At 38.0% G+C, this 27,913-nt stretch overlaps 1 protein-coding gene across 1 annotated transcript in view; it reads right to left on the bottom strand.

The window, feature by feature from the left end:
* CNTNAP5 (contactin associated protein family member 5) overlaps window positions 1-27,913 on the bottom strand; it is a 1,232,224-nt gene that overhangs the window by 598,702 nt on the left and 605,609 nt on the right. The window contains exon 7 of the mRNA XM_090279100.1: window positions 17,371-17,514. Coding sequence (XP_090135226.1) covers window positions 17,371-17,514 — 144 coding nt within the window. The remainder of the gene's footprint in view (window positions 1-17,370; window positions 17,515-27,913) is intronic.

Below are 27,913 nucleotides of genomic sequence, written 5' to 3'. Positions count from 1 at the left end.
CAATTCCACTGTTAGGATTATACCCAAAGAATCCTGTAACACCAATTCAAAAGAACCTATGCACCCCTATGTTCATAGCAGCACTGTTTACAATAGCTAAGTACTGGAAACAGCCTAAGTGCCCTCCTGTAGATGAGTGGATCAAAAACCTGTGGTACATTTACACAATGGAATACTATGCAGCAGAAAGAAAGAAGGAATTCCTACCATTTGTGAAAACATGGATGGAACTAGAGAGAATTATACTTAGTGGAACAAGGCAGGCAACAAAAGTCAAATACCATATATCACCTAATGCAGGAAACTAATGAACAATACAAATAAATGAGCAAAATTGAACCAGATGCATGTAAACAAGAAGCACACTAAGAATTATGAGTTGGAATCTTGAGAAAAAGAGTTTGTGTGGTTAGATGAATAAGATTGGAATAAATTTAATCAAATGAATTTAAATATCAAAAGTATGTCATGCAAAATTAGAGCTTGATTTTCTCTTTCTTTGTTAAAAGGATGGTTTCTTTGTACTGATTGGTTTACTCCTAATATATGTAAAGTTTTCTGCCTAGAAAGCAAAAATTCTGTGTTTTATCAAAAAAAATTTTTGTGCTTTATATTGTCTTAATAACGTCCTTGATTTGTTAGGAAAACTGAATCTCCTCCATATTGAGGACTAAAGTTTTGCTAACAATGATGTGACCTTTTGTATTTGTCTTTGAAATCTATTATTGTCACTTTAGTTAAGTAGATAATTAAGTATTGTTTCATAATAACCTGTGATATCTTTAGTCAAATGTTTAAACCTTTCAATATGTTTGGCAAAATTCATACTTAAATAGTCTTTCCTTAATCTGAAAACCTCACAGGATTTGTTTTCTCTTCTTATAAGAGAGAAATATTAAACTAATTAGGAGTATTTGGTACATTAAGTTGCATAAAAAACATTGTAAAATAAATGATGAAAAGCTTCTAAGGTATATTATATGGGTAAATAATATTAATATGTATTGCAAAAATTATATGAAATTGCTAAAACTCTGATTTGTCCTGATAAAATGTTTTCAATTACAATTATAATGATCTCAAAATGTTGTGTGTTATAGAGAAAAACAAATTTATATTTCAATTGCATTGTATTCCATATTTTTAAATTTTTTTGGTTATTTATAGACAATTTTTATTTTGCTTTGGTGTTTTTGCAAATGTATTTCATCCTTAGAAAAATCCATTGAGAGGACTCTGACTTATTCTAAAATACAGGTTTCTAATAAACTTTCAGATCATATCTTTACACTGGGTGAAGATTTGAAAAATTTAAGAAAATACCAGATTCATAAACTACTAACAAAAGATAAAGATAAACAAGAATTAATTACATGAGACTGAATGAACTGGTAAAGATGGTTTAATTTTCATGACTTTTTGTTTAAAATATTGCTGAATTTTAAAAATATTTTATTTTCCAGATATAAGGAAACTTGTTTCTCTAAAACTACATATGACTTAGAGCAATTCAGTAAATTATACTTTTGTAACCAGAATTGAAACATTTATCAATGGATTTTTTTCTCCCTACTTCATCCTCCAGAACTTAAAAATTCAGTGAGTATTATTTTCATGGCAATCTGGTCATTTGTATAAGTTCTATAAGAATCGATTTTCTTTGTAACATGACACATTTAGGAACTGGTTATAGTAACAAGGGTTTTAACTGGAATGCCATGTTTGATAGAGACATTCATAGACTCAGATATTATTGGATAGCCTGAAGGAAAGAGACTGTCTATGAAAGCCAAAACAAACAAACAAATAAAAAGCACTTGGGAAACAACAGCAGCCTTACCAGGTGAGGAAAGAATGTCACTCTGGCAGGTGCAGAAACTTCAGAATATTTTGGGGAACTTGAAAAGAGAAAAACTGACCCAAATGTAAAGGTACTGGAGGCAAAGTCTGATGATAAGTGTTTGTCTTGGCCTCTTCATCTCAAGAGAACTTTTAAAGTTCAACCTGGAGATTTCTTATGAAAAATTCCAGGCTTGGCCAAGTGTCTCAGCTGGTTTGAGTGACATCCCATGTACCAAAAGGTTGTGGGTTTGATCTCCAGTCAGGTCAAATGCCTAGGTTGTAGGTTTGATCCTTGGTTGGGGTGCGTATGGAAGACAGCTAATCAGTGTTTCTCTTTTACATCTCTCTCTCTCTCTCTCTCTCTCTCTCTCTCTCTCTCTCTCTCTCTTCTCTCTCTTTCTCCCCCCTCCTTTCCCCCTTTCATCTCTCTCTCAAATCAATAAAAACATATCCTGAGGTGAGGATTTAAAAAAACTTAAAAGAATAATTCCAGCAAAGCTGACCTAAAATAAATTATATGATTGCTATTCATGTATTTATGCAAATAAGGCAAATTTATTGAAACTACACTTACTTGCAAATAAATTAGTTTAATTTTACTATCAGTGGTTTAAAAAATTAAGGTGAGAGAAAAAATGTATTTTAGTAAAAACTGTAACACACACACTTATGGATATTAAATTCTAGTCTTATTCTTAGAGGTCTAAACTAGACTGAGATCTGTATTATTCTAGTTTCTTAAAATATTTGGTTGCAAGTTCCTGAACCAACATTTTCAATTTTTCCTCATCCTCTGATTTAGGATTATTGAGAATTAAAACCGTTCTTTTCCCTGAAGCCCTGCCATCTGCAGCTGGGTGACTTGATATAAACTTCAGAGAAATGGCAAAACTCATATTTAGAAAAATCTTCATGTCTTTTTAATGTAAACAAGCAACAAAAAAAGTTTATTTGATCACCTGATTACATTATCAGAGTCATTCAAACTGCAAACTGGGAAAATTTATGAGATTGCCGCTGTTTGCCCTTATTACAGCAAAAGAAGCTGTGAGCCTGACATCTATACATCTTATCAATTGTCAGCTATTCAGGTGCAAAAACTGGCTTATAATTTGCTCTAAATATTAACCTTTTTATATCTTGTTTCCAAAGAAATGCCTTTTATTAAATACCTGATTGCTTATTCACACAATAAAGACCTGATTTGGGAGTCCATTTACATCATCCCCTTCTGAAATAAGACATAACGGTTAAACTAAACAGACCTAATAATTCTAAGGACTGAGTGATTGGGCCAATGAACTATGGAACAATTTATCAATTTAGCTTCTGAATTGTGAAACTTATTCAAAGCTGCAAAGGCAAGGCTGAATGGGAGCAGAGCTTTACCACCTCAAACATTACTTTTTGGATATTAATTTTAAGCTGGTTATTAAGAAACAATAGACTCAGAAAGAACTTTTGACCCTCCCCCTCTACCTGCTTAAAGAAATTCAAATAGAATAAACTTCTTCAGGAAGGAAATCTTAGAGCATTCACTTTAGCATATTCACTTTGTCGCAGACAAAATAAGTACAGCAGACTGGGAGAAATCTAGCAGAACTTATCTGTTGGACTCCCCTCTGCTTCCCATGGTTTCTGAATTGTCCAGCAAGAATTTGTTCATTATGTGTTTGCTCTTTCCCACTTACCCGGAAATTATCTGTTTTCCCTTTGAAATCTCAGACCCCAGCCTCCCGCTTGGAAGTACAGAATAACATATAAGCCTCAACTGCCCAATGTGTTCTGGGGTGTCATAATCTATAGCACCCCTGAATGTACATCTCTAATAAAATTTTGACATTTTCTCTGGTTAATATGTCTCATGTTAATTTAGTTATTAGCCCATCCAGAAAACCTTAGAAAGGCTGGAAGAAAATTATAATTTTTTATCTGCAATTAATAGCTGTTAGAAGTAAATTAAGTGGTCTCTAGATAACAAAATGTTAAGTTACTATTATGGGCTGAATCATATTTCCCCAGGACTTATATACTGAAGCACTAATCCTTAGTATCTAAGAATGGAGTTGTATTTGGAGATAGGGATATTAAAGAGGTGATTAAGACAAAATGAGGCCCTTAGGGTAGACATCAATCTGACTGGTGTCCAGATAAGAAGAGGAAATTTGGACACATTATTTCAAGACTATTCTTTCAAAAAAATGAAGACTAGGAAAGATACATTTTATAATTTTTAAGCTTTGTTGAGAATGCACCTATTTTTTTTTCTTTTTTGTGTTTTCCATATTTTCTATAATCTACAAACATCAATCTTTAATAGAAATGAGAAGTATATATTATTTTCAAAGTGCTTAATGGTTCATTGTTGGCTATTTAGTTATACTGGTGAGAGGGCTGGACTCTTGCCATTTCCCAGAGCAGTGTTTACCCTGATCATTTCACAACTCTTCTGAAATGTGGAACCACTGCTTCCCACTGCTTCCTACAGAGGACGTGAGGGTTACAGTGGTGTGTGTCTAAGCCACTGAAATCTGACACACACAGCACAGAATGCCAAGACCTGGTTATAAACACTTCAGTTTATGGGTAAAAACATGAAGAAATGATCTTAGATTGTCTTGCTTGTGTGTGGTGGTCATCACATTGAATTAAAAATCTGATAAATTCACATGCTTCCTTCCTAGTTTACTGAAAGCATGAGGAATAGTTTTTCTTTTTTTTTTTTTTTTTTTGCTATTTTTTCAGTATGAAATATTCTATTTGTCCATGTATATGGAATAAAGAACACACATCAAAGCCTGCCTAGAAAATTGAGAGCATCTTCTGGAGCTACCCAAGCTTTCATTCACCTTGGAAGCTGGTACTGAATGACCCATTCTCCGGGTCTGAGTTCAGCTGTGGTTGTTGCAGTGTTCTTCACAAACATACTGTGCTTCTAGGCTTTCACCATGTGGCATATATAACAGAAGTGAATGGTGGGTTTTAGGGCATTCCATCACTCCCAGATCTGTTCAAACATGAGATTTCTACCAGACACATGAAATGTAATTAATAGAGGCTAAATGTGTCCTTTCAAGCTTGTTTTGATTTCAGGGTTATTTTCTTAAAGGCATGGTTAATCTTTTCATTTGCATTTAAAAGTTATTATTATTTTTTAAATAGATAAGAGATTGGGTTGTATTGATGTAATGTGGGCTGATACGAATGCCTTTCTAAGGGCTTACTTTCTTGGCTGAAGCAAGGGGAATTTTGGATCTTCTTATAGCATCGAGGAGGTCACCATGAGGAAGAATGGGTAACCCTAAGGGATGGCAGAAATGGCATGATGAGCTGAACTAAGGTATAGAAAACATGAGAAATAAATAGCAGATAATTAAAATAATTTCAAAGGAGAAGAGTAAGCAGCATGAGAAAACCTTTAGGTACAATTTGAAAAGTTTTGTGAGAATCGTAGCATACATACATTTGGCACACTTTATATAGAATGGTAAATTGTTTGGGTACTTCCAATGCAGGTCTGTCTACAAAGAGCACTAATCTTTTCAAGTATGAGAAATTCTTTCTAATGTAATAAATTATATGGATTCATAAGAGAGAGTGGTTGTAGTGTCACTATTTTTTATTGTAGTGTCACAATTTTTTGTTAAGCAAATATGCAATGACGAAGTTAAATAATTGATGTTTTACTCCTCACTAGAGCCCAAACCTGTATTTGAGATTTTGTATTTCATACATTTGTGAATTATTGTCTAAGGCTGTGGTCAGGCAACATTAAGTCATGAGCATGTGTGTACCTCCCTTTTTTCTCCCAACTCCTTCTAATGGATGTCCCAAGCACCTTATTTTTAACCAAGATACTCAAAGGAAAAAAGACATAAAGAAGTGCCAGTTATCCATTTCTGAGTCTCAGCTCCAAAGCCACCCTTTTGCCCTGCCGTTGCTATTGGAGTTGGAACCCATGAACATTTCTCTTTTGCTCCCTGGAAAAAAGTTAGGCTTTGACAATAGAGGGTACTAGAGGGGCACTGATCTGGGGTAGTATCCAGAAGACCCTTCTTTTCCAGGTCCTTGTCCTTCATTACTATTTGTTAGTGGGGAACCCAATGGCTCCGCACAGTGGAGCTCCAGCTGTGCAATCAGCCCCGACTCCACTTGTGAGTTTCTACAGACAGCTTAGACCTACGCTCTCCGGCAAGCACCTTTGCTAGCTGCAGCCTGTGTGTTTCCCCTGGTAACCTCCTAATTTCCCTGAATCTCAGCCTGGGAGGTAGGCAGGGGGAGCTTTCTTAGATCCTAGGTTTTATCTGATTTTTTCCTACTTGCTATTTCTAAATGCCTCATAATCCTCTTTTATCAATTTTCCTAGTTAACCATCTTCTACTAAATAACAATTTTTGTATTAAAAATTCCCTTTTCAAATAACCTCTAAATCTTTTGAAAACAGATGAAGAGTTTCTGAAAAGCCAACCCAGCTATCACACATGGATATGATCCAGGGTCAGGTCTGTACTTACTCAGGGTCTTAGTAATTTAAAAAAGGTACACTTTTATAAGATAATTAGGATTTGTAAAAATGAAGAAAAGGTTTTGTTTTATCTACTCTTCTCCTAATTTAAAATTTAACCTGGAGCTCTTAACTGTTGTTCAAAATAAAATGTGTTCCAAGTTTTCATTATATTCTTATAGGGGTGTGTCCCTTGACATATTGGTAACCAGTGATCTAAAATCTTTAGTAGTATACTTATAGAAGGCTATTCACAGAACAGGATAGACACAATCATAAAACTAAGTATTTGTAAGTAATAATAAGAAATGATGGGCAAAGTGAGACGATAAATATAATTTTAACACTAATATTAACTCTTAGTGATTCAATACTTATAGTGTCTCAGCAGTGCCTGTTATATCCATATTCTACAGCTATTATGTGGTAGTGTCCTGGCTGGTTTGGCTCAGTGGATTGAGCGTCGGCCTGTGAGCTAAGTGTTGCTGGTTCGATCTTCCAGTCAGGGCACATCAGAGAAGGAAAACTCTGACTCCAAAAAACCTCCGCTGCCTTGCGGCATACCTCTTCAGGGGAAAGGCTAAGGGAGTAAACCCCGACAGAAAATCCGGAGCCGGAGTCCCTAAGGCGGTTTGACATTGTAGTCAACACCAGCAACTCCTGCGGCGCACCTGAAGCCAAGCTGTATTGACTCCGTCTTTCCCTTGGATCCTTCAGCTGCGAAGAGAGGGGGGGTCTGCTGCATGGGCAACAGCAGACCCTCCATATCACCCTGCCCAGGCTCTGTAGCTTCAACTTCACTGGAGAGGACACTCCAGTGTCATCACAAGATGTCGATTCAACACGGGAGGAGACAGATACCGTGTCACTCCCGAGTCGGACTGCACAACCATTCTCGGCGGTGCAGATAGACTCTTAAGAAGCTACACCATCGTCTCTCGATACGGACGGCTGCCAAAAAAAAAAATGTGGTAGTTCTGAGATTTAATCTTACTGGCTTCAAAGATCATACATTTCTTCCTCAGCATGTAGTGCCTCTATATATTCCTTGAGTGTCACATATTCAACACGGTAAGTGACAGAAAACTGTTTGTTTTGTGAAACTTAAATTGTACTTAGGGTGATAGAAAAGCCTTGCAAACAACTAGACTGGAAAATTGTTTCCCAGAAATGTGATATTTAGTCCCTACTTTAAGCTTTTGCTTGAACTGTCTTCCTGTCACTTCAGAATAATCTAAGAGATGTCATTCTTCAATGCTCATGCCATAGTCCCACACTTTCGTTAAGCCTTCCTTGACTACCAGCTCTGTGATTTCTCCTTCTCATGTCTTGTAAGCTGTCTTTGAATGTTACCAATAGTAAAGAGTAGCTGGTGTGTGGTATTTGAAAGCACTGTTAGTCTTGCAGGCTGGAGGGTATGAGGTGCAGTCAGAGCAAAGAAGCAGAAAGCTAGAACACCAAATGGAAAAACATAGGTATTGAGAGCAATCAAGGCAATGAAACAAACAAAACGTGTATGTCTGATCATACAGGCAAGTGAAACGAGAAGAAGAGAAGTGGCCATCAAAATGTATGTGGGCTGGACAGCAGAAAATATGCTTGAGGAGATGGCCAAGGTAAGAACATCAGCTCTGAATTCTGAAATGGTAACCCAGCACCCAGTATGTGGATGCTGGAGCAGAGAGAGGTTTAAAGTTTCCCAACCATTATAGGCAAGGGTTAACTGTGAACACAGTAGTTGCTCAAATACTATGTTTTGGTGATGATGGTAATTATGATGATGATGATGCATGAAGTGCTAATTTGCAACATAGTATATAGTGTGAAGTTCACAGCAAGAAAGGCATAATGAACCTGAGAGTTTGAGAGGGGTTCTGAGGATAAGGTGTATCTGAAAGGCTTCAGGCAGCACCAGTGGCATAGCTCATTGGATACCACTACTTTCCCAAACCCATGGTGGATTCTACTTATGGATCATAGTATGTATTTCTATCCAATCTGGACCTGGCCCCATGACTCTGCTTAGCATACATAATCCACTGGAATTGACACATTCAGGATAGAAACACAGAAGTTCATACTAATTACATCTTAACTGTGGTTACATTTTTATAATTTTGAAAGATCCCAATTGTTTGCTATTTAGCCACTGTCCCAAAGCCCCTATGTTTCCTATATAGCCCACTGCCCTAACTCCCTGAAACCCAAGTTTGCTTGCATAACTTCCAGTTACTCCTGAGCTTCTCCACAAAACAATAATCCAAGGTTCCATAGTTGACACAACATTGGGGGTCCACAGCCCTGCTCTATCTCTGAGAATCAGTTAAATATTTTGAGAATCCCTATGGTTCAGGATACTACTCTCCCAGTCAGCTGGAAGAAGTGAAGGATGGCTATTTTGGGGCTGGGTCATGAAAAAGGTAAAGAAGAAAAGCATTTTAGCTTGTGTCGGGGAAGTACAGCATGAAAGGCTGAGAAGAGGATAAGCACATAGTGAGTTTCAGGAAAAGTGAATAGTCTATGTGTAGCTGAAAAAGAAGTGGCTCTGGTGAGAAACTGTCGGAAACAAGATTTTATATACTAGAAGAGTTGATTATAAAGGATTCAAAACCCAAGCACAAAGGTTTCCATTCACCTTGTAGAAATACAAGAGCCATTGGTAACAGAGGCTGAGTTTCTGAGGAAACACTTAAACCCTATGCAAGACTCTCATCCATCTTCTTACACCCAGAAGAACGAGCCTGGTAACCAGGTACCATAGACTGGACGTACTGAGAGCTACGGGACCAGTCAGGAGCTCCTGCCAGGATCGCAGCCTTATAGGTGTAAGAGAATTAGGTTCTTCTCTGGCACTCCACCCTCTGCTGCCATTTTTCTTTCTCTAGCCAAAGGCAAGAATTCTGCCATAAGCTCTTACACTGCAAGAGACATTCAAGAATTTATTTGACAATTAGATAACTACATAGAGGTCATTTCTGAAATACCTAATTGCTCTTCAATTTCCTAGTAAGTGATGCTATTCATGGATTTGTCCAGCCTTGTATTTGTTTTCTTCAATTTGACATGAAAGTTATCCAGGGTCCTAGGAAAAAGAGATGTATAATAAAAAAAGAATAAAAGCTGATAGTTTAGTGTTTTCCAGAAGTAGTGGAAGAAGGCCGCTGACACAGCAGTTGACTATACACCATTGATTTTGCCTAGTCTCACCATAACAGTTCTCTCACAAGTGCTTCAGGGACAGAACTAACACAAATGCAGGTCTCTCTGCTGTCCCTCTCACTGCTCTGTGACATTAACACTGACATTGTCTGTAAGAGTTCTCTGAAAAATGTCTTCAAATGAAGGGACTATCATTACTATGATTATCAGAGGGGAAAAAAAAGCATAAAAAGGACATGCTCAGCTCATTAGCTGGAAGTTTTGCATAGAAGAAACTGAGTTGATTTCAACATTCGTTTAGCCCCACACTTTTAAAAATTATTTGAACATTCAAATGGCTGGAGTCCGTGAGGTGAGACTGACAGAAAATTCCTGTTCCTCTGTACACTGTAGGTATGGAAATTGATAAAGACTTATACAATATGGATTGAGTAAAACTATCTATATATGCATTGTATTTGTAATCTTACCATTACTGTTGGCAGTAAAATATTCAAACAACCTAAATTTTAACATGGTAGAATCTTAAACTATGACAATTTTATTTACTGTTTAAATGATCTTTTGGTGCTTGTAAATAAAGATATTCAATAATTTTAATAAATCATTTAAAGAAAGAAGATATTTTAAGAAAAACATTTACCATAAAAAGCAAGATATAAAGTTATCAATAAAATATGGTCTATGCTATGTAAAAATATATTTAAGATATGAAAATTAAATACATACAACAGAGAACAGTGTTTTCCTTTCTGGCTGGTTGAGTGTTCTATATATTTCAAATGTTCATCAAGGATATATGTAAATATATGTTTTAACATTCTAAAGTAGCTTTATAAAAATAACTTCAAGTAATGATTTCATTATATGAGCTGAGGAAACTGATCACCTTCAAAAAGAAAGATATAACACTAATTTAAGGTAGAATAATTTTCAGGGAGGATGACCATTTCACTGTTTTTGTTTTTAATTTTAAGTCACATTATTCCTCATATGACATTGAAGCTATTTCAGTTTTCTCAAAGAAAGAAAAGAAGTAACTTCTCTGGAAGCTAATAATTTTGGATATAATTTTCCATGTATGAAGAGCATATAACATAGAAGCAGGTGATGTGAATGCCAGGCTGGTCAAAAAACAGTGGAAGACAGCAGGAGTGTTCAGAGAGAAGACCTGATATGTCAGTTGTTTTTTCAAATGATTTCTACCATGAAGGGAAAGTATAATTTATCACAGAGCATACTCACAGAGATGAAACATGATCCCAGGGACAAGCTGAAGAGATTATAGGCTTCACTAGATGCTAAGAAATTTTCTCTGAGCAATTTTCATGAGCTTCTGGGTCACAAAAAGGTAAAACAAAGGTTGCTGGACTAGTGTGAGTGAGTGTGTGTATGTGACTGAATTCAGATATGAGTGTGTGTGTGATGTCATCTGTAGATTTATACTTATTTCTGAGTATATTTTTTTGACTTCAGAGCTTCAAGAGATAAACAACCATTCTCCAATGAAGTAAATGACAGCATAAATGTAGACCAAAGATAATAAACTTCACAATTTCCTCCACTATTACTTAGTATGCCGGTTATACCCAGTCCACTGGGCAACATCTTTTCTAAAAGTTGTATTTTAAAGGAGTACATCATTTAACCAAATCCAGTCTTGAAATGATCATTGCATTTCCTAAAATGAATGAGATGGATATGTGTGCAGTATCTTACTCAAAACCCACTTCATAATTTGAAGTTTTGGACTTGACTAAACTTCAGACTCAAGAGATAGAACATGGACTTTCTCCAGTCTACTTTTATTATTTGTTGGGATCATAGAATGAAAACACTGTATGTGATCTATTATTATCTACCTAAGATGATAACTGAATATTAGTTTGCATGCAAATTTCAGTCAAATGGATGGGTAGACATTTTACTTAATAATAGCTCCAAATTATTGAGCGCTTACTGTGGACCTGGTATTGTGAAAAATAAATAATCTCCACAGTAATATTTTGAGTTTGATACTATAATTGTTCCCATTTCATATGTTTAATTTTATTTAATATCATTTAAGATATTTAATCTTCACAGTAACACCTTGAAGTAGGTATTAAATTTTTCTTGTTTTAACCTGTCCAAGGTTCCATAGCTGAGTGAGCCTGGACTGGGAACTAGTAACCTAAGTAACTCATCCACCATTATGTCATTTCCAGTGCTTCCAGGAACAAAGGGTTGAGAGGACTATGAAGCTTCCCTCTAGACTGGGTGGAAACACATTTTGGGATTCTTTAGCTAAGAGGATGTGGTTTATCATTATAAATGCTTACTGTTAGCCATTGGACATTAAGTTTCTTGATTTCAGTTATTTGGAGACAAAGGCACAGAAGTGGACTGATATGGTCAGTAAGCTTCAAAGCCAATTTGTAACCATAGTCCTGCTGGTAACCATTTTATTTTTTCTCCTATTCTATTAAATACAAAGTACAGTAACATGAGCATTTTTACTATTCTCTTTTTTAAATAAAGAACTAATTTTATGATCTACAATAAAGTAAGTGGGTGAGACCACAGCCAACTTCTAAATAGTCATATTTTTCCCCTTACCTCTGGGAGGAGAGGTGATGTAACACTCAGAAAGGAGAGCTCAAATAAAGAATCCTTTATTATGAAGTGCAGGTATAAAATTAATTATTTTCAAGAAACTAGCAGGACAATACATTTCTTTTTTTTTTTTTTTCCTTTCAGATTTAATGTGTTTTATTGATTAAAATATTACATTTGTGCCAATTTCCCTTCCCTCTGCTCCCCTCCACCTGGTGGCCCCCCTCCCTCCAGTTGTCCCCCCCTTTTAGATTATGTCCATTAGTTGTGCATACAGTTCCTCCCAACCTCTCTCCGTCTATTCCATTCCCTCCTACCATGATCCCCAATTCCTATATCATCTCCCTCCCTCTCCCCACTCCCCCTCCCTGTTGACCTCCCCCCACTATGCTTCCCTTACCCACAGTTCCTTTCCACTCTCGTTGCCTGTTTCGTTTGCCTTTGTTTCATCTCCCTAGCTTCTGTTTTTTAAACCAGTCCCTTTAACATCTCATATAACAGTGGTTTGGATCTAATGAACTCTTTCAGTTTTATTTTGTCCTGGAAACACTTTCTCTGTCCTTCTATTCTGAATGACAATTTCGCTGGATAGAGTATTCGTGGTTGTAGGTTTTGGATTTTCATTACTTTGAATATTTCTTGCCAGTCCCTTCTTGCCTGTAGGGTTTCCCTTGAGAAGTCATCTGATAGTCTAATTGGGACCCCTTTGTACATAATTCTTTTCTTCTCTCTTGCTGCTTTTAAGATTCTCTCTTTATCTTTAATTTTTGACATTTTGATTATAATGTGTCTTGGAGTGGTTCTCCCTGGGTCCAGTCTCTTGGGAACTCTCCTTGCTTCCTGGACCTGCAAGTCTATTCCCTTCCCCAAGTCTGGGAAGTTCTCCTTTATTATATTTTCACTCAATTTTTCAAGTTCTAGTTCATCTTCCTCATTCTCTGGCAAACCAATGATTCTTATGTTGGGCCTTTTATAGCTGTCCCAGAGGTTTCTGATCCTCTCATTGTTGCTTCCTATTTCCTCTCGCTGCATTGGTTGACTGCTTGTTCCTTCTCCATATTCCAGTTTGTTGAAATGAACTCTGGATTCCTCACCTTCTGTCTCGTATGTGGTTTTGTTCCTTTCGTTATGAAAGTTTTTCGCTTCTTTCATATCTTTTTCCTGCTCTTTTGTGAATTCTGTAAGCCACCTGATAACAATGGCCCAGAACTGAGCCTCTGACAGGTTTCTTATCTGTTCATCTGTCAGGTTCTCTATCTGCTGTCTGGTGAGTTGTGCCACCGGGATCTCTATATTTGTCTGCCACATTTTGACAGATGCGTTTTGTTTTCCTGGGCCGGCTGTCCGGGGCGGTGCCTGTGTACGCGTCACAAATTAGCGACCGGTGTCTGTCTGCGACCTATTTCGCAGCCCTGTGGTGCTTTCTGTGGGGGCGGGGGTCCAAGATGGATTCACACAGTTATTCAGCTAGGAGACCGGGATCTGTCCTCCCGCCCCCCTGGGCCTCACTGTTCAAGGCGATGCTGCGGCTGCTCTCCCCAGCGCCGGAGTCGCGCACGCCAGGGGCTTGATTGGAGTCCCGAACGCCAGGGGCTTGATTGCCTCCGGGATTTTTCGCCGCCCCGCCCGCCGCTCCGCAAACAGCTTTGCCTTCTTTAACTCTTACCTGCCCAAATGGCACCGCTGGTTTATAACTTCATGTGTTGGGCTTCCGTGTAGTTTTATTTTCTGGAATTTCTAGTTATCCTTTGTTTTGAAGTAGTTGTATTCCTCTATAGTTGTAGAGGGAGACCTAGCGTGTCCGTCTAAGCCTCCATCTTGGCCGGAAGTCCGGACAATACATTTCTTATTTATATAACAATCCACATTAAAGGTACTGTACACATACTTTAATAGGCCATTCACTTCCTGAGTGTTTATTATATTGTAATATATTTGCATAAGAAGGAAGATTTGAGGAAGAATAGTGGTGTGTCTTTATGTCTATTTTAAGCTGTTAGTTTTACTGCATTTTGGGATGTGGAGGATCATCTTGTAGTTAAATTGAGCTATAAAGACTAAATGGAATTATCACCATGGAACAGCTGTTAAATCTCCATGGAGTGGGCAGGTCCCACAAGAAAGGAATGACAAATTGCAATGGGAATGCTGCTTGAATGCAGCCTGCTGGAGAAGTCTGTACTGGATGAAACCAAGGCCGTTGTTCCCTTGAGCCTGAAATCTCATTTTGTAATTTATGGGCATTACCATATACTTGTTGCCTGATTTGTTGGTTCCTTGAGTCTCCTGCTAAACTCTGAAATCCCCAAGACTCAATAACTGTGAGACAGTCTGTGAACACTGGAAAAGGACCAAAGCACCGTCCTTTTCAAAAGTCCTTACTTAGTATGGCAGTGACTTAGTGACTTGGAGCAAAGCTGATTTTGTAGCTAATATGGTGTTTGGGGGAAATTTTAAGCCTGATTACTAAACTTCTTATTTGTAATTAAGAGTGCAAACCATTTCTTCCAAAATGGAATTCTAAAGGAATAGGAAAAAACAAACAAACAAACAAAAAGACTAGAGGCGTGTGTGTGTGTTGATATGCCTTCTCACTTAAGCAAGATGAGGAAAACAATTTGGGGGAAAAAATGTTTGCTTCTTCTTTACACTGTGAAGGTTAAAACTAAATATTGTTAACCTATAAAGTAAAACAGTTTTCTTGGGATTTTTCCCCAAGTATATTAGTGTTAAATTGATTCTTTGTGCTTCAGATTAAGAATACTATCAATTAGACTTTGAGGAATAAAATATGGCAGCAAAGTTTTAGGAAACTTGGCAAATGCTACAGTAGTTTACAATCAACAAGACATTTATTAAAGTTTTAGTTAGTGATTCTCTCAGAAAAGGAGATGATGAGTCTGCCAATATTTAGAAATTCATGTTTTCATGGTTCTTTTTTCCTTGTTCTACCTTATTTTTCTTTTTCTGCACTGTGTGCTCAGTGACTTATCTAATATATCTATCATTAAAATATTGTCTAATGCATAATATCTATGAAGGTTTTCTCTATAAATGTTGCCATAGGGATCTTATTTATATCTAAGGCTCAGGCTCTCATGCTTCCAAAGAACCCCAGTATATGAACAATGAAGGTGAACAATGTTTACTAAGTTCCTTGTTTTTCAAATTGCTCTGCCAATTCTTAGCACAGTGGCAGGTAGTACCACCCTGCCATTCAGATATGTGGATGATCATAACATTAATCTAAGCTCAACTCTTAGTAGTGTATGATCCCACTGAAACTCAATGAAACTGGTGCATTATAAAATATATCCTGGGAATAATATTGGGGAATGGGTGAGTATAGTATGCTTTACATGGCTCAATATCCTGACCTAAACTCAAGAAAAATGTCATTAGCGATCCAGTGTTTAGTTTAATTAGAAGTTTGGAACCCTAAGCATGTGTGGGTGGGAGAATTTTCATGAGTCAAAGAATGGATAAGTAATGTCAGAGGATCTCCTTGAACCACAGCTAGGTATCCAAGTCCCACTTAGCAACATTGTTACTCTTCAGAATTAACAGAGTCAGACATTTGGCTCAAACCTTTAAAAATGTTAACAAACTCTAACTCAAGTATCATTTCCCTCAAGCAACCCTGCCTCACACCATGGAATCCAATGAACATATTTAAAAAATGTGTTAACTTAGGGAACCTCCAAATTGAAAATATTCATTATAGTTTATACTTATTGAAATAAAAATAAGCATGAAGATAATTTAAATCTCAATTTGACCAGATAGTCCAATGACTAAATTGAAAAGGGAGTCAGACTTTTTTCTATCAGTGACAGAATGGTCTACTTTTGTCATGAGTCTTAAAAGTATGTCAGTTTAAGGGACTTCTGTTTCTGGGAAGACAGAGTAGTATGATTTTCCTCATTTCTACCACTAAGTATAACTTAAAAACCCTAGATATCATGTGTAAAAGAAACCTAATAAGAATCTGAATGGCAAAGAGAAGAAAATCAGTATATATAATGATCTTGAGGCCCAAAGAACAACAGTGGTAAGTTCCCTAGATATTCTTTTGGCCTTAAATATCCCAAACTTGTTGCTGAAGAAGGTAGCAACCCAGAGAGAACAATCAGCACACACAAAAAAGTCAGCATTAGAAGTCTGTTCTCTGCAGTCAAAAGACCAGGAAAGGGAAGCATAGTAAGTAAGAACACCTTTAGACAATAACTGTTCTATACCAGCCAAGCCCTATAAAAAAACTACGGTTCCACTACTATCCAGACATGCTATAATAGATGCCCAGATCTCCCAGCCAGGTGTTAGAGAAGTGTAAGTAGGGAGCGTGGACTTTAATCCTTGCCAGGAGGTAGTAATCTTCTCCCGGTAAGCATCAATGGAGACCACATGTCTAGCAGAGCTTGGACTTTTGCCCTCACTCTGCAGTAATGAGGATCCCCACCCACTTCTTTCAGAATTGGTATCAGAGATGGCTTAGTGGAGCGTCAAGACTTTTACTGCAGTCCAGTGATAACAAGGAAGGAAAGTTATCATAGAGAAGAACATTATATAAAGATAAAATGGCCAATCCATGAGAAAAACATAATAATCTTTCCTGTATATGTACCAAATCACAGAGCTATACAATACATTATGAAAAACTGCTAGAACTGGAAGGAGAAATACACCACTATACAATTATAGTTGGAAAAGCATTATTGAGTACCAATCATGTACAAGGCACTCTGTTAGGTGTTGTGAATGCACTAGTGACAAAGAGCAAGATAGGCCTGGCCCCATGAAACTCATGGTCTATTGGAGAAGAGAACTAGTCATTAATTATAAATTATTTAACTTGCCCGCTTGATAAATGCTAAACAGGGAATCTCAAAAACACCCAAAGTTAAACTTCACATTCAAAATACCTTATTTTAAGCATCAACAATAAGAATTTAAACACAGCCTCTGGTTCTATTTTTTCGTTTCCCATAGGTAATAAAGAGAATCATGTTAGCCCAGTGCAGACTGCAGAACTTAATTGCAGCTGCTGCAAAACTTCACAGACAGGAACGTAAAACTCTCCAGAAACCTGTAGTGTGTTTGTTTCTCCTGATAATGCAATTCACACTGACCCAGTTTCTGCATCTTGTCCTGCTTACCATGGGAGCCTGATGGAACCTCTAAAATGGTGCTATAAACATATTATGAAGAGGTACTAAGTGTGAGATGTGTACAGGGTTAGAAATTGTCAAGCAGAAAAGATGTTGACTTACCACAATGTAAATCTGATGCTTTCGTCTTTTAGCAAGGTCAATTATGTTGACTCCATTGTAGTAAAGGGTTTCAATACATCCCTGGAAGTTTTTCTTCAAAAAGGTCCCAGGTTTGCCTGGTACTGGAATTCCTCCAAAACTAAGCTTTATGAGATGAAGAAAAAAGAAAGAAAGAAAGAAAGAAAGAAAGAAAGAAAGAAAGAAAGAAAGAAAGAAAGAAAGAAAGAAAGAAAAGGAAGGAAGGAAGGAAGGAAGGAAGGAAGGAAGGAAGGAAGGAAGGAAGGAAGGAAGGAAGGAAGGAAGGAAGGAAGAAGAAAGAAAGAAAGAAAGAAAGGAAGGAAGGAAGGAAGGAAGGAAGGAAGGAAGGAAGGAAGAAAGAGGAAGGAAGGAAGGAAGGAAGGAAAGAAGGAAGGAAGGAAGGAAGAAAGGAAGAAAGAAGAAAGAAAGAAAGAAAGAAAGAAAGAAAGAAAGAAAGAAAGAGAGAAAGAAAGAAAGAAAGAAAAGAAAAGAAAAAGAAAGAAAAAGAAAGAAAACACCTTAGTTATAAGTTCTGAAGGAACAGGAAAGGAAAGGAAGTGTATTTCAGTAGATTCAGTTGTATGCATGAGCTAAGTGGCTCAAATATTTCTAGATGCTACATTTGAAAGGATACTGATTAGTCCATGTAAAAACAATTGTAATTGATTGCTTTTTAAGAATTTACAAAATACTTCCTTTCTGAACCTTTTTAATACTAAATAAAACAGTATTTTAGAGAGGAGGAGAAAAATAAAAGAAAATCAACATTTTTATATTTATCTCTAATGCTAACTTCTGAGACAATATGGCAAACTAAAGCCAAGGGACCAGCAAAATATACCTCTATTCAGCTATCTGAATTATACCAAAACACTTATGTTCACAGTTGTTCACAAGTTATTTTCTGTAAGGTTGAAAGATAGGAAATATTTCAAATAACCATATAGTTTTTTAAAGGAAATAATCAATAATTAATATAATGGAGTCTCACTTATTTGTCAATAGTGGTATTAAACATTTGTGATAAAATGAGAAATTAGAATAATGTTTATTAAAATATGCAGAGTTACAGTTGGATGTAAAGTATGAGTTCAACAAGAAATTGTGCTTACAATGGCCTATAAAGGTGTAGCACTTTGACTAAGTCTGTTCATTTGAAAGGTGGGGGTGCTGGAACTTCAACCCTTCAGTCTAGAGTCTCATCTTTTAACACTTATGCTCACTGCCTTGTCTCTAGCTTCTACTTCTGGTTCAAGAGAGTAACTCTCTCGGTGAATCAGGCCTCAGGCTAAGGTGAGCTATGTTAGTCCAACATATTCCCATTGTTTAACACTGAAAGTGCCACATCCCCAGGATACCCTTAGTCCTGCACAAACTGCTGCACACCATTTGGTGAGTTTCTGCAGTCTGCCTGCAGGGAAGAAAAGAAGAGGGGATGTACAATACAGCAGCAGAAACCGCCACTATTTTCACAAGAGTGTTAACCAGCTCCTCCTATTTTCTCTGCTAGAGCAACCCTATGTTCTCAAGCTACAAGCAAGTTTTACACCTGAATACAGATTGAAACTTCACTGGTTATATCCAGACCTCTTTTTTATTACTGACAGTGTTTCTCTTGGCCCAAATCTGATCAATTGCTAGTCTATGGTTTCTGTCTCTCTAAATAGGTATCTTTTTATAGACTCAGCAATGATGTGCTGACACAGCCTGACTGGTTCAACATGTATTTACAATTTTTTGTCTGAATAAATATATAGTATTTTATCTTAGGTTATTTAGATAATAGGTTAAGTGATGCATATTTCAACATTCAAGCAAAGAGCTCATTGGAAACCTTCAATTCAGTCTCTTCCATTCAGCCAGGCAAGAAGCACTCTTGCTAAAAACCTGATACTCTAAGATGACCCCATTGAGGTTGAATCTTGCATCACAGGAGCGGGTATTTGAAGCCAAGTGGGGAAGAACCGTTCTAAACCTTGGTATTCCTTTATAGCATCTCAGAGCTCCCTCCCTAAACAGCTCTGAAACTGCTGTGAGGCCCTGCACTCTTGTTCCCCTCCGGTCCCCTGGTGGTGCTCTATGGGCCCAAGGGCTCCACGAAGAGCCACAGAGCAGCTGTGGGCAGTGTGGACAGTGTTTGGGTGTGTGGGGTATGTTGGTCAGTGTACATTTGTCAAGTAGAGAGAAGAACATATGTTAGTCAAAAGTTTGTTAGCTTATTTTTAACTCCAAATATTTAGATTTCCAGTATGCAGGGCTCCATTTGCACACTTGCCTCAGGCCCAATAAACATTCAACTGGAGCCTGGCTAACTTTATGCTGTTTTACTGATGATGACAATAATTTAGCTCAAATTCAGCATGCCTCAAATGTCTTATAAGGTAATTAGAACCTATTCCACCACCCTAATAGTGGCTAAACTAGAACAAGAGTTTTTATTTTTTTATTTTTCAGCTTTTGTTAATAAAAACGATTTTTGTGCGTATAATATTGGTAATAAAATATTCCCTCACTCATGTCCCACACACTTAGTTTACTTTCACTACACATTTAAGAGAAGTCTTTGTGTTCCATTTCACTGCTGTAAAACTTGAACAAACATAAAATTTGCAAGTCCACAAATTACATCCTAAACTTAAAACTAGAAATAAATAATGGCCTCAAGTAATGTGGTTTAAGACTTGAGTTTATACCGAGACCAAGATAAGGGCCAAAACCTGCTTGGCTCTTGAGGGATTAACTCTCCTTCAGAGAGAAAGCCTGATTACCAGATGGGCCTCCAGTCCAGTGGCCACACAAATCTGGGCTCAAATCCTGTGTTCGTTACTCTGGCTATTGGGTAATAGGGATGGGGGGATGCATCAGCCTCTCTTGTCATGGTTTTATGTATGTGATATAAGACATAATAGTCTCCTTCACAAAGCTGTTTAAAGGATTGAACAAAATCACAATATGCCATTCAAAATAACTCCTTTTTTCTTCCATTTTTTTTCTTATTACTTTCACTTTTTATTTTCTTTTGTTTATTCTGCTCCATATAAGGCTTCTATTTGAGATTTGCAACAGATTTCCCAAAGAAAAAAAAGGATCAGTAATATTTATACTACCACATGATCTGGAAGACAGTTTCCCCAGTGATCAGCAACCATTTCAATTACCAAATAAATCAATTGTCTTGTGCCTGGCCAACTCTCTAATAATCGTGCCTGAGCTCTAACAAAGAAAATATCAACTAAAGTAAGGGTGTCAGAAAGGGGTGACCTCTGAGCATGGGGAACCTATTAGGAACTTCTTATGAGGAGTAGGACATAAACAGTTATCTTTTGTAATACACAAAAAGAAGCTTCCTTCCTTGCGGCATACCTCTTCAGGGGAAAGGCTAAGGGAGTAAACCCCGACAGAAAATCCGGAGCCGGAGTCCCTAAGGCGGTTTGACGTTGTAGTCAACACCGGCAACTCCTGCGGCGCACCTGAAGCCAAGCTGTATTGACTCCGTCTTTCCCTTGGATCCTTCAGCTGCGAAGAGAGGGGGGGTCTGCTGCATGGGCAACAGCAGATCCTCCATATCACCCTGCCCAGGCTCTGTAGCTTCAGCTTCACTGGAGAGGACACTCCAGCGTCATCGCAAGATGTCGATTCAACACGGGAGGAGACACTGTCACTCCCGAGTCGGACTGCACAGCCATTCTCGGCGGTGCAGATAGACTCTTAAGAAGCTACACCATCGTCTCTCGAGACGGACGGCTGCCGCCGCCGACGACGACGATAACTGATATGTTTTGGAAAAGACTATAAATAAAAATCACAGGATGCAATTTTAGAAGCAATTATTTGATATATCTTTTAAGTCATGTAGTCTATTGTCTTGGTTTCTTCTTAAAATAGTTTTTTTGTATGCCACAGAAAATTCAAAAAGTTTAAAAATGATATAAAACAAAAAGTCAGGCTTCTTTACTCATTGATCCCACTTTCTTATTATCTGTCCTTTCCATCTCGTTAGTATCCTTTTAGATATTTTTGTCTGTCACTGTGTATTCAAGTCTGTACATTCTTTTCTATTTTTTAAACAGAGGTAGTATTTACAATGCACTGTATACTTATTTTTATTTAACAACTTATGTCGAGATGATTCATATCAGAACCACAGAGCTGCCTGATCTTTTTATTGGGTGCATAATAGTTCTGCATGGATTTCTTAAGCAAACACAAAGAATAGTATGGTGAACCTAGGTTTAAGGCCTGCCTGATGGGCTGGTAAGGGTAAAGGAGAAGGAGCCACTTTTCAATTCAGATGGCCTTTTGATTTACATTAACAGCAAAGGTAAGACTGGCCAAGCACTGCAGCTGCTCATGGTCCCTGTTCCACATACCAAAAAACGACAATACAAAAACAAAGCAGGTCAAGCGGCAACAGTGAAAGCTGTGGGAGTCTTTGCTGTTACAGATCTAATTCTGAACAGATCAGCAGTTCTATGTGGTGCAGTTCTCTTCTCCAAGGGCAGAAGGAAAAGCCTCGTCAGGCGATGCGGAACTGTTACAATAGTCTCACACAGGGCAGAGGGCACAACAGAGATGGACGTGGAGCTGCTCCTTGCAAGCCTCCATTCTTTGTGTTTCAGGAGAACCACAGGTGTCCTTCCAGACCCAGGTCAGCTGCTGAGCAAGGCATTGGCTGCATGACTATTTGGACAGTGCAAGGCTGTTGGGCACATTAGATGGTCTATTTCCCTTGGACTCACCATAACTTTTTAAACTCCTTTTGGTGGACTTCTGGGGAAGCATTAATTTTTTATTTTTCCTAAAATATTGCCCATTGCACAGAGTTGCTTATAATTGTAGGGTAAATTTCTAAAAAAAGAATGTTTGGATTGAAATGCATACTTCTTATGGAGTGCAGCCCTAAAAACAATGTATGAAATACTTGTGTTTTTGATGTCCATGCCAACATTATAAAATCCCTGGTCTTTGCAATCCAAGTTAAAAACATAACTGTACCATAAATTTGCATTTCCCTTTTTAAGTGAGCTTAAGCATCTTTTCAATTATTTGAGAGCAATTTGTACTTTAATATATTCATGTTCTTTACTTGTTTTCCATTGACTTATCTTTATAAAAATTTGTAAAAATTTTTAATTTACTAATTGAATTTTGAAGTATGTTTTCAAGTTATTTGGGTGGTGATGTTATATATGCATTTTCTTGTGAAAGGTCATGTGGATATATATTTTTTGTTTTTATATAGACAAAATTATTCATATATTGTATTTCCAAGTTTCTGAATTTACTTCCCAGAATATTCACTTATAAAAATACTATCTCATATTTTCTTTAAAACTTTGATAAAACATATTTTTGAAAATACATACATATATACATACAAACATAGGTGATTTTTAGGGCGAGATCCAAGATGGCGGAGGAGTAAATGGAAGCTACACTAACCTCCTCCCAGGACCAGTCTGGGTTTACAACTTAATTTTGGAGAAATCATCTGGAACAACCAACGAACACTAGCTGGAAAGAAGTCTTATAACCACGGAGAGACAGAAAAGGCCGCTACATCACAACGTGACCGGTAGGGAGTGCGGAGACGCGGAAGGGCTGGCTGGGCTCACATGGGTGGCAGCTGAAGGGACTGAGAAACAGCTCAGCAGCCGGGGATTCCCCCTGAGAAGGGCAGGGTCTAAACCCCCAGCTGGGCTTCCCAGCCTACAGCAACAGAGTGGAAAGTAAAACAGTATCAGCTGTGAAAAGCGAAAAGCCACAGGGTTTCTTGCTAGCCGGAGAGAAACAGCAGGAGAAAAAGAGCTCTTAAGTGGATCACATACGAAAATATTTTGGCCACCACTTACCCTGGGCTCAAGCAGAGGGAAGGCAGAGAGGACTGGAGACACTTGGGGAGAGTTTGGCACGGTGGCTTTGAGGGAAGAACTGGAGGAGCAGCCGACTGGGTCCCAGTGCTGACTCATCCCCAGTACTGCGGGTAGACCATTCCCCTCCAAGTGGCGTCAGCCTGAGGGGAAGCAAAAGCCCTGCCGACGGGAATTAAGCTGCCACACCCACAGTCCTTAAGCCTGACGGCTAATCACAGATTGAGCAGATTAACAATCAAAGAAGACAGACAACAGCAGTAGATCCCTGGAAGTCTCCAACAGGCTGCCTAGGGCCAGACTGGTACATGATCTGACGCCACCAGAGGCAGATCCAGGAAGTGCAGATCATTCTAGGAAGCACCAACAAACAATAGGAGTCAAAAAAATGGGGAGACAGAGAAACAACCTCCCATCAAAAGGAAAGGTAGAATCCCCAGAAAGAGTGCTAAATGAAATAGAGGGGAGCGAACTATCAGATATGGAATTCAAAACATGGATTATGGAGAAGCTGAATGAGCTCAGCGGAAACTTCAAAGAACTCCAGAAAAACTACAAGGAACTCACAGAAAATTACGTGAGCATGAAAAAGGACATAGAAGCTATCAATAAGAGCCAGGAGGAAATGAAGAATACGATCTCTGAATTGAAGAACACAGTAGAAGGAATTAAAAGCAGGCTAGAGGAAGCAGAAGATCGGATCAGCGAGCTGGAGGACAACCTACACAAAAACTCCCAGACAATGCAACAAAATGAAAAAAGACTGAACAAGACTGAAGAGGTTCTAAGACAGCTGCAGGACAACATGAAACGTAATAATATCCGTATCATAGGAATTCCAGAAGGAGAAGAAGAAGAGCAAGGGATAGAAAACCTCTTTGAAAAACTAATGACAGAAAACTTCCCTAACATGACGAGAGAAAGAGTCACGCAAGTCCAGGAAGCACAGAGGGTCCCAATGAAGATGAACCCCAACAGGCCCACCTCAAGACACATCATAATTAAAATGGCAACATTCAAAGACAAAGAGAGGATCCTAAAAGCAGCAAGAGAAAAACAACTAATAACATACAAGGGTACTCCAATAAGGCTATCATCAGATTTCTCAGCAGAAACACTACAAGCCAGAAGGGAATGGCAAAAAATATTCCAAGCAATGAAAAACAAAGGTCTACAACCTAGAATACTATACCCAGCAAAACTCTCATTCAAAATGGAGGGTGAAATAAGGAGCTTCCAAGACAAAAGAAGGCTAAAAGAATACATCTCCACCAAACCAGCAATGCAAGAGATGCTAAAGGGTCTGCTCTAAGAAGATAAAGAAACAGAGAGAGACAGAGAAGAACACAAGTACAAAGGGGAAAAATGACAGTGAATAAGTACTTATCGGTAATAACCTTAAATGTAAATGCATTAAATGCTCCAATTAAAAGACATAGGGTAGCTGAATGGATTAGAAAGAATGACCCACATATATGCTGTCTACAAGAGACCCACCTTAGAACAAAAGATCTACACAGACTGAAAGTAAAGGGATGGAAAAAAGTATTTCAAGCAAATGGGCATGGGAATGACTGGGAATGACTTTCAAAGGTAATAAAAGCCCGCGAAATAAAAGGCCTGCTGCCATGGTTGGTTGTGCGGTCCACAGCAATCTCTCCAGGGAAAGAATGAAGGTTGTTTTCCTGAAAGATGGCTAGAAGGGACCTTAAGGCACAATGGAAAACCAGAAAGACTTGGAAAGGACAGGTGTGTACAGGCAAGGATGAATGCCAGGTATATGGCCCAGCTTCTGTGCCCTGAAGAGCAGACTGAGGGCCACCCTAAATGTTCCTTGGGTAAGTTCCAGCAAAACAGAACTAAAGATCATAAGTGATCATTTGCTGCTCTTGTTATGTTTACGCAAACGAACAGGATAAATTAAAAATGGACTTAATGTAGCCCCTTTAAAGACAAGGAGAGTAATCTTAGGGAGAAAAATCATTATTCAAGGAAAATCACAATGATCAGTGGCAGACTGTAAAGTAGGGCAGCTAACCGTCTTAAAAGTTTCTTCTCACTTAAAAAATGGTTTCACTTGAAAATTAAACCATATCTGTGATATCACCAAAGAGATTCAAGTTGCAGGCAAGTAGAATGTCAAGTGCCTTGCAACTGGATGTCTTCCCAATAAGACAGTCTTACAGATTTAGAGACTTGTTTGTTGGCTATGTTACATAAATTAACATGTGTTTTCTGTTTTCAAAGGGCATAAGCCTATGACCGCATTACCTCAGTGATTATCTGTATGCAAAAGGCTCACTTAATCCTCTCTGCAGCGCTGCCTCCTGAGACTCAACGGTTTGGCTGAACTAAATGGCTGGGTTGATGAAGAATAGGGTGGTCTGTGGGCTTCACTTTAAAACTGAATTCTCTTTTCTATCCTAATGGCTTGGACAGAAAGGGCCCAGAGGTCTGAGAAGGGGGAAACATAAACTATTTCCCTCAGCCCAAACTAAATATAATGGGCAAAAGGGTTTTGGACAGGCGAGATGTGCCTAGCACACCTTCCTCCAAAGAAGCCCCCCCCCCCTTTTTTTTTTCTCCTAATGTGGAACATTGAAAAATTAATCCCTGCCTTTTGTCACCTAGTAGTTATGGATTGAATGATGCTTTTTAACCCTTTTTGCCAAATCTGTTCCCCCCAGAACACAACAAGGATGCCAACCTGCTAAACCAAGCACGCCGTTGTCCGGAGACAGCCAACTGACCTGGAGTCTGCACAATCCTTCCCCATGTGGGAAGGCCACCCTCCCCTCCACACCCCCACTATTATTAGGGATTTCTGGACCCAAGGGTAGGTAGGACGACGACCATGTCCAGCTTGAAGCAGCTAGAGGAGCTTGAGACCTTCGCCCATTGTCCTTTACAAGATTACAAAGGGTCTTAATATCTGAGAGGGAGGGATAGTTATTTTTTACGAACCATGGGTACGGACTTGGGGGGGGATGCTGGGGGAGGGAGATACTGGGTGGAGGGGAGTAAAGGGGAAAAAATTGGAACTACTGTAACAACATAATCAATAAAATATACTTTAAAAAAAAAAAAACAAAAAAAAAAACAAAAAAAAAACATAGGTGATTTTTAAATATTTGGATAACTTGTGATAATCCAGTTGTTTTACTAGTAAGTTTTATTAGAATACAATTTTTATTTTGTAAAATGCTTTTTCAGTATTAAGGACATGTAAATCATATTTTAAAAATGTTTTTACTAGTTTTGGTGATTTTAAGACATATGCAAAACAGGATCACTAAAGGGTCTTGATGAGAAAAGACTTTTAGGATTATAAGAATCTCAGAAAAATAGATCTTTAAGATCCTCAAAATTTCTTTTCTGAAGCCCTTCTTCTCTAGGATGGAAGTGAAGTGAATTGCTGTAGTCTTCCTCATAAACATTTGGAGAAAGTCACAAAGGCTGAGAGATGTGAACTGGGATGAGATTCCATGAGGAGCAAAGAAATACATTATTTCTGCTTCTCGTTTTTTTGACAAAAAACTTCATGAGCCCTTGACTGTGTCTGCTGTCTAAGTGAGAGGAGAAGCAGACAATTATTTAAATCATCATGTGGTAAACTTCCTAGTAGATGCCTCATAGAAAGGCATTATGCCATTTGGTTGATATCCTTAAGGTGGTCTAAGAGAAAAGAATAAAAACTACCATATTTTATTGCCAAATATTATCACATCACACTAAAATTTGAAGAGAAACATAAATTTGTGTAATATAATTAGTCACAATAGAGAATTTGATAGGATATACCTCTAAAACAGCAAGGCATGCTCTGAAAATTGAACGCTAGAATCTGGGGACTTGAATTTATTATTTTTATTGTATTTTTTCTATTACCATTATCCCCCTTATACACCCTTCCTCCATCCCCTGCAACACCACACTGTTCTCCATATCCATGAGTCACTTTCTCCTTTTTGCTCAATACCTCCACATCATAACCCTCCCATCCCTCAGCTGTCTGCCAGCTCTCTTACGTATAAATCTGTCTCTATTTTGCTTGTTGGTTCCATTTGTTCATTAGATTCCACATAAGAGTGAAATCATATGGTATTTCCCTGACTGGTTTATTTCCCTTAGCATAATACTCTCCAGGTCCAAACACACTGTCATAAAGGGTAAAATTTTATTCTTGTTTATGGCCAAATAGTAATCCATTTTGTAAATGTTGCATAATTGTTTTATCCACTCATCCACTGATGGACACTTGGGCTGCTTCCATATTTGGCAATTGTAAATAACGCGAAATGAACATAGAGATGCTTATGTTCTTTTGAATTATGTTTGGGATTTCTTTGGATATATTCCTAGAAGTGGGATCACTGGATCAAAAGGCAGATCCATTTTTAATTGTTTGGTGTACCTCTATACCTCTGTCCACAGTGGCTGCACCAGTCTGCATTTCCACCAACAATGGAAAAGGGTTCCCCTGTCGCCCCACCCTTGCCAGCACTTGTTATTTGTTGATTTATTGATGACAGCTATTTTGATAGGTGTGAGATGATATCTCACTGTGGTTTTATTTAGTTTGCATTTCTATGATGATTAGTGATCTTGAGCACCTTTTCATATGTCGTTTGGCCATCTAAGTGTCTTCTTGGAGA

This window comes from Furipterus horrens, unplaced genomic scaffold (assembly GCF_987537825.1).
Source record: "Furipterus horrens unplaced genomic scaffold, mFurHor1.1.pri manual_scaffold_1, whole genome shotgun sequence".
NCBI lineage: Eukaryota > Metazoa > Chordata > Mammalia > Chiroptera > Furipteridae > Furipterus > Furipterus horrens.
The sequence above is the reverse complement of the archived record's forward strand: the minus strand, read 5'-3'. Positions and strand labels throughout refer to the sequence as shown.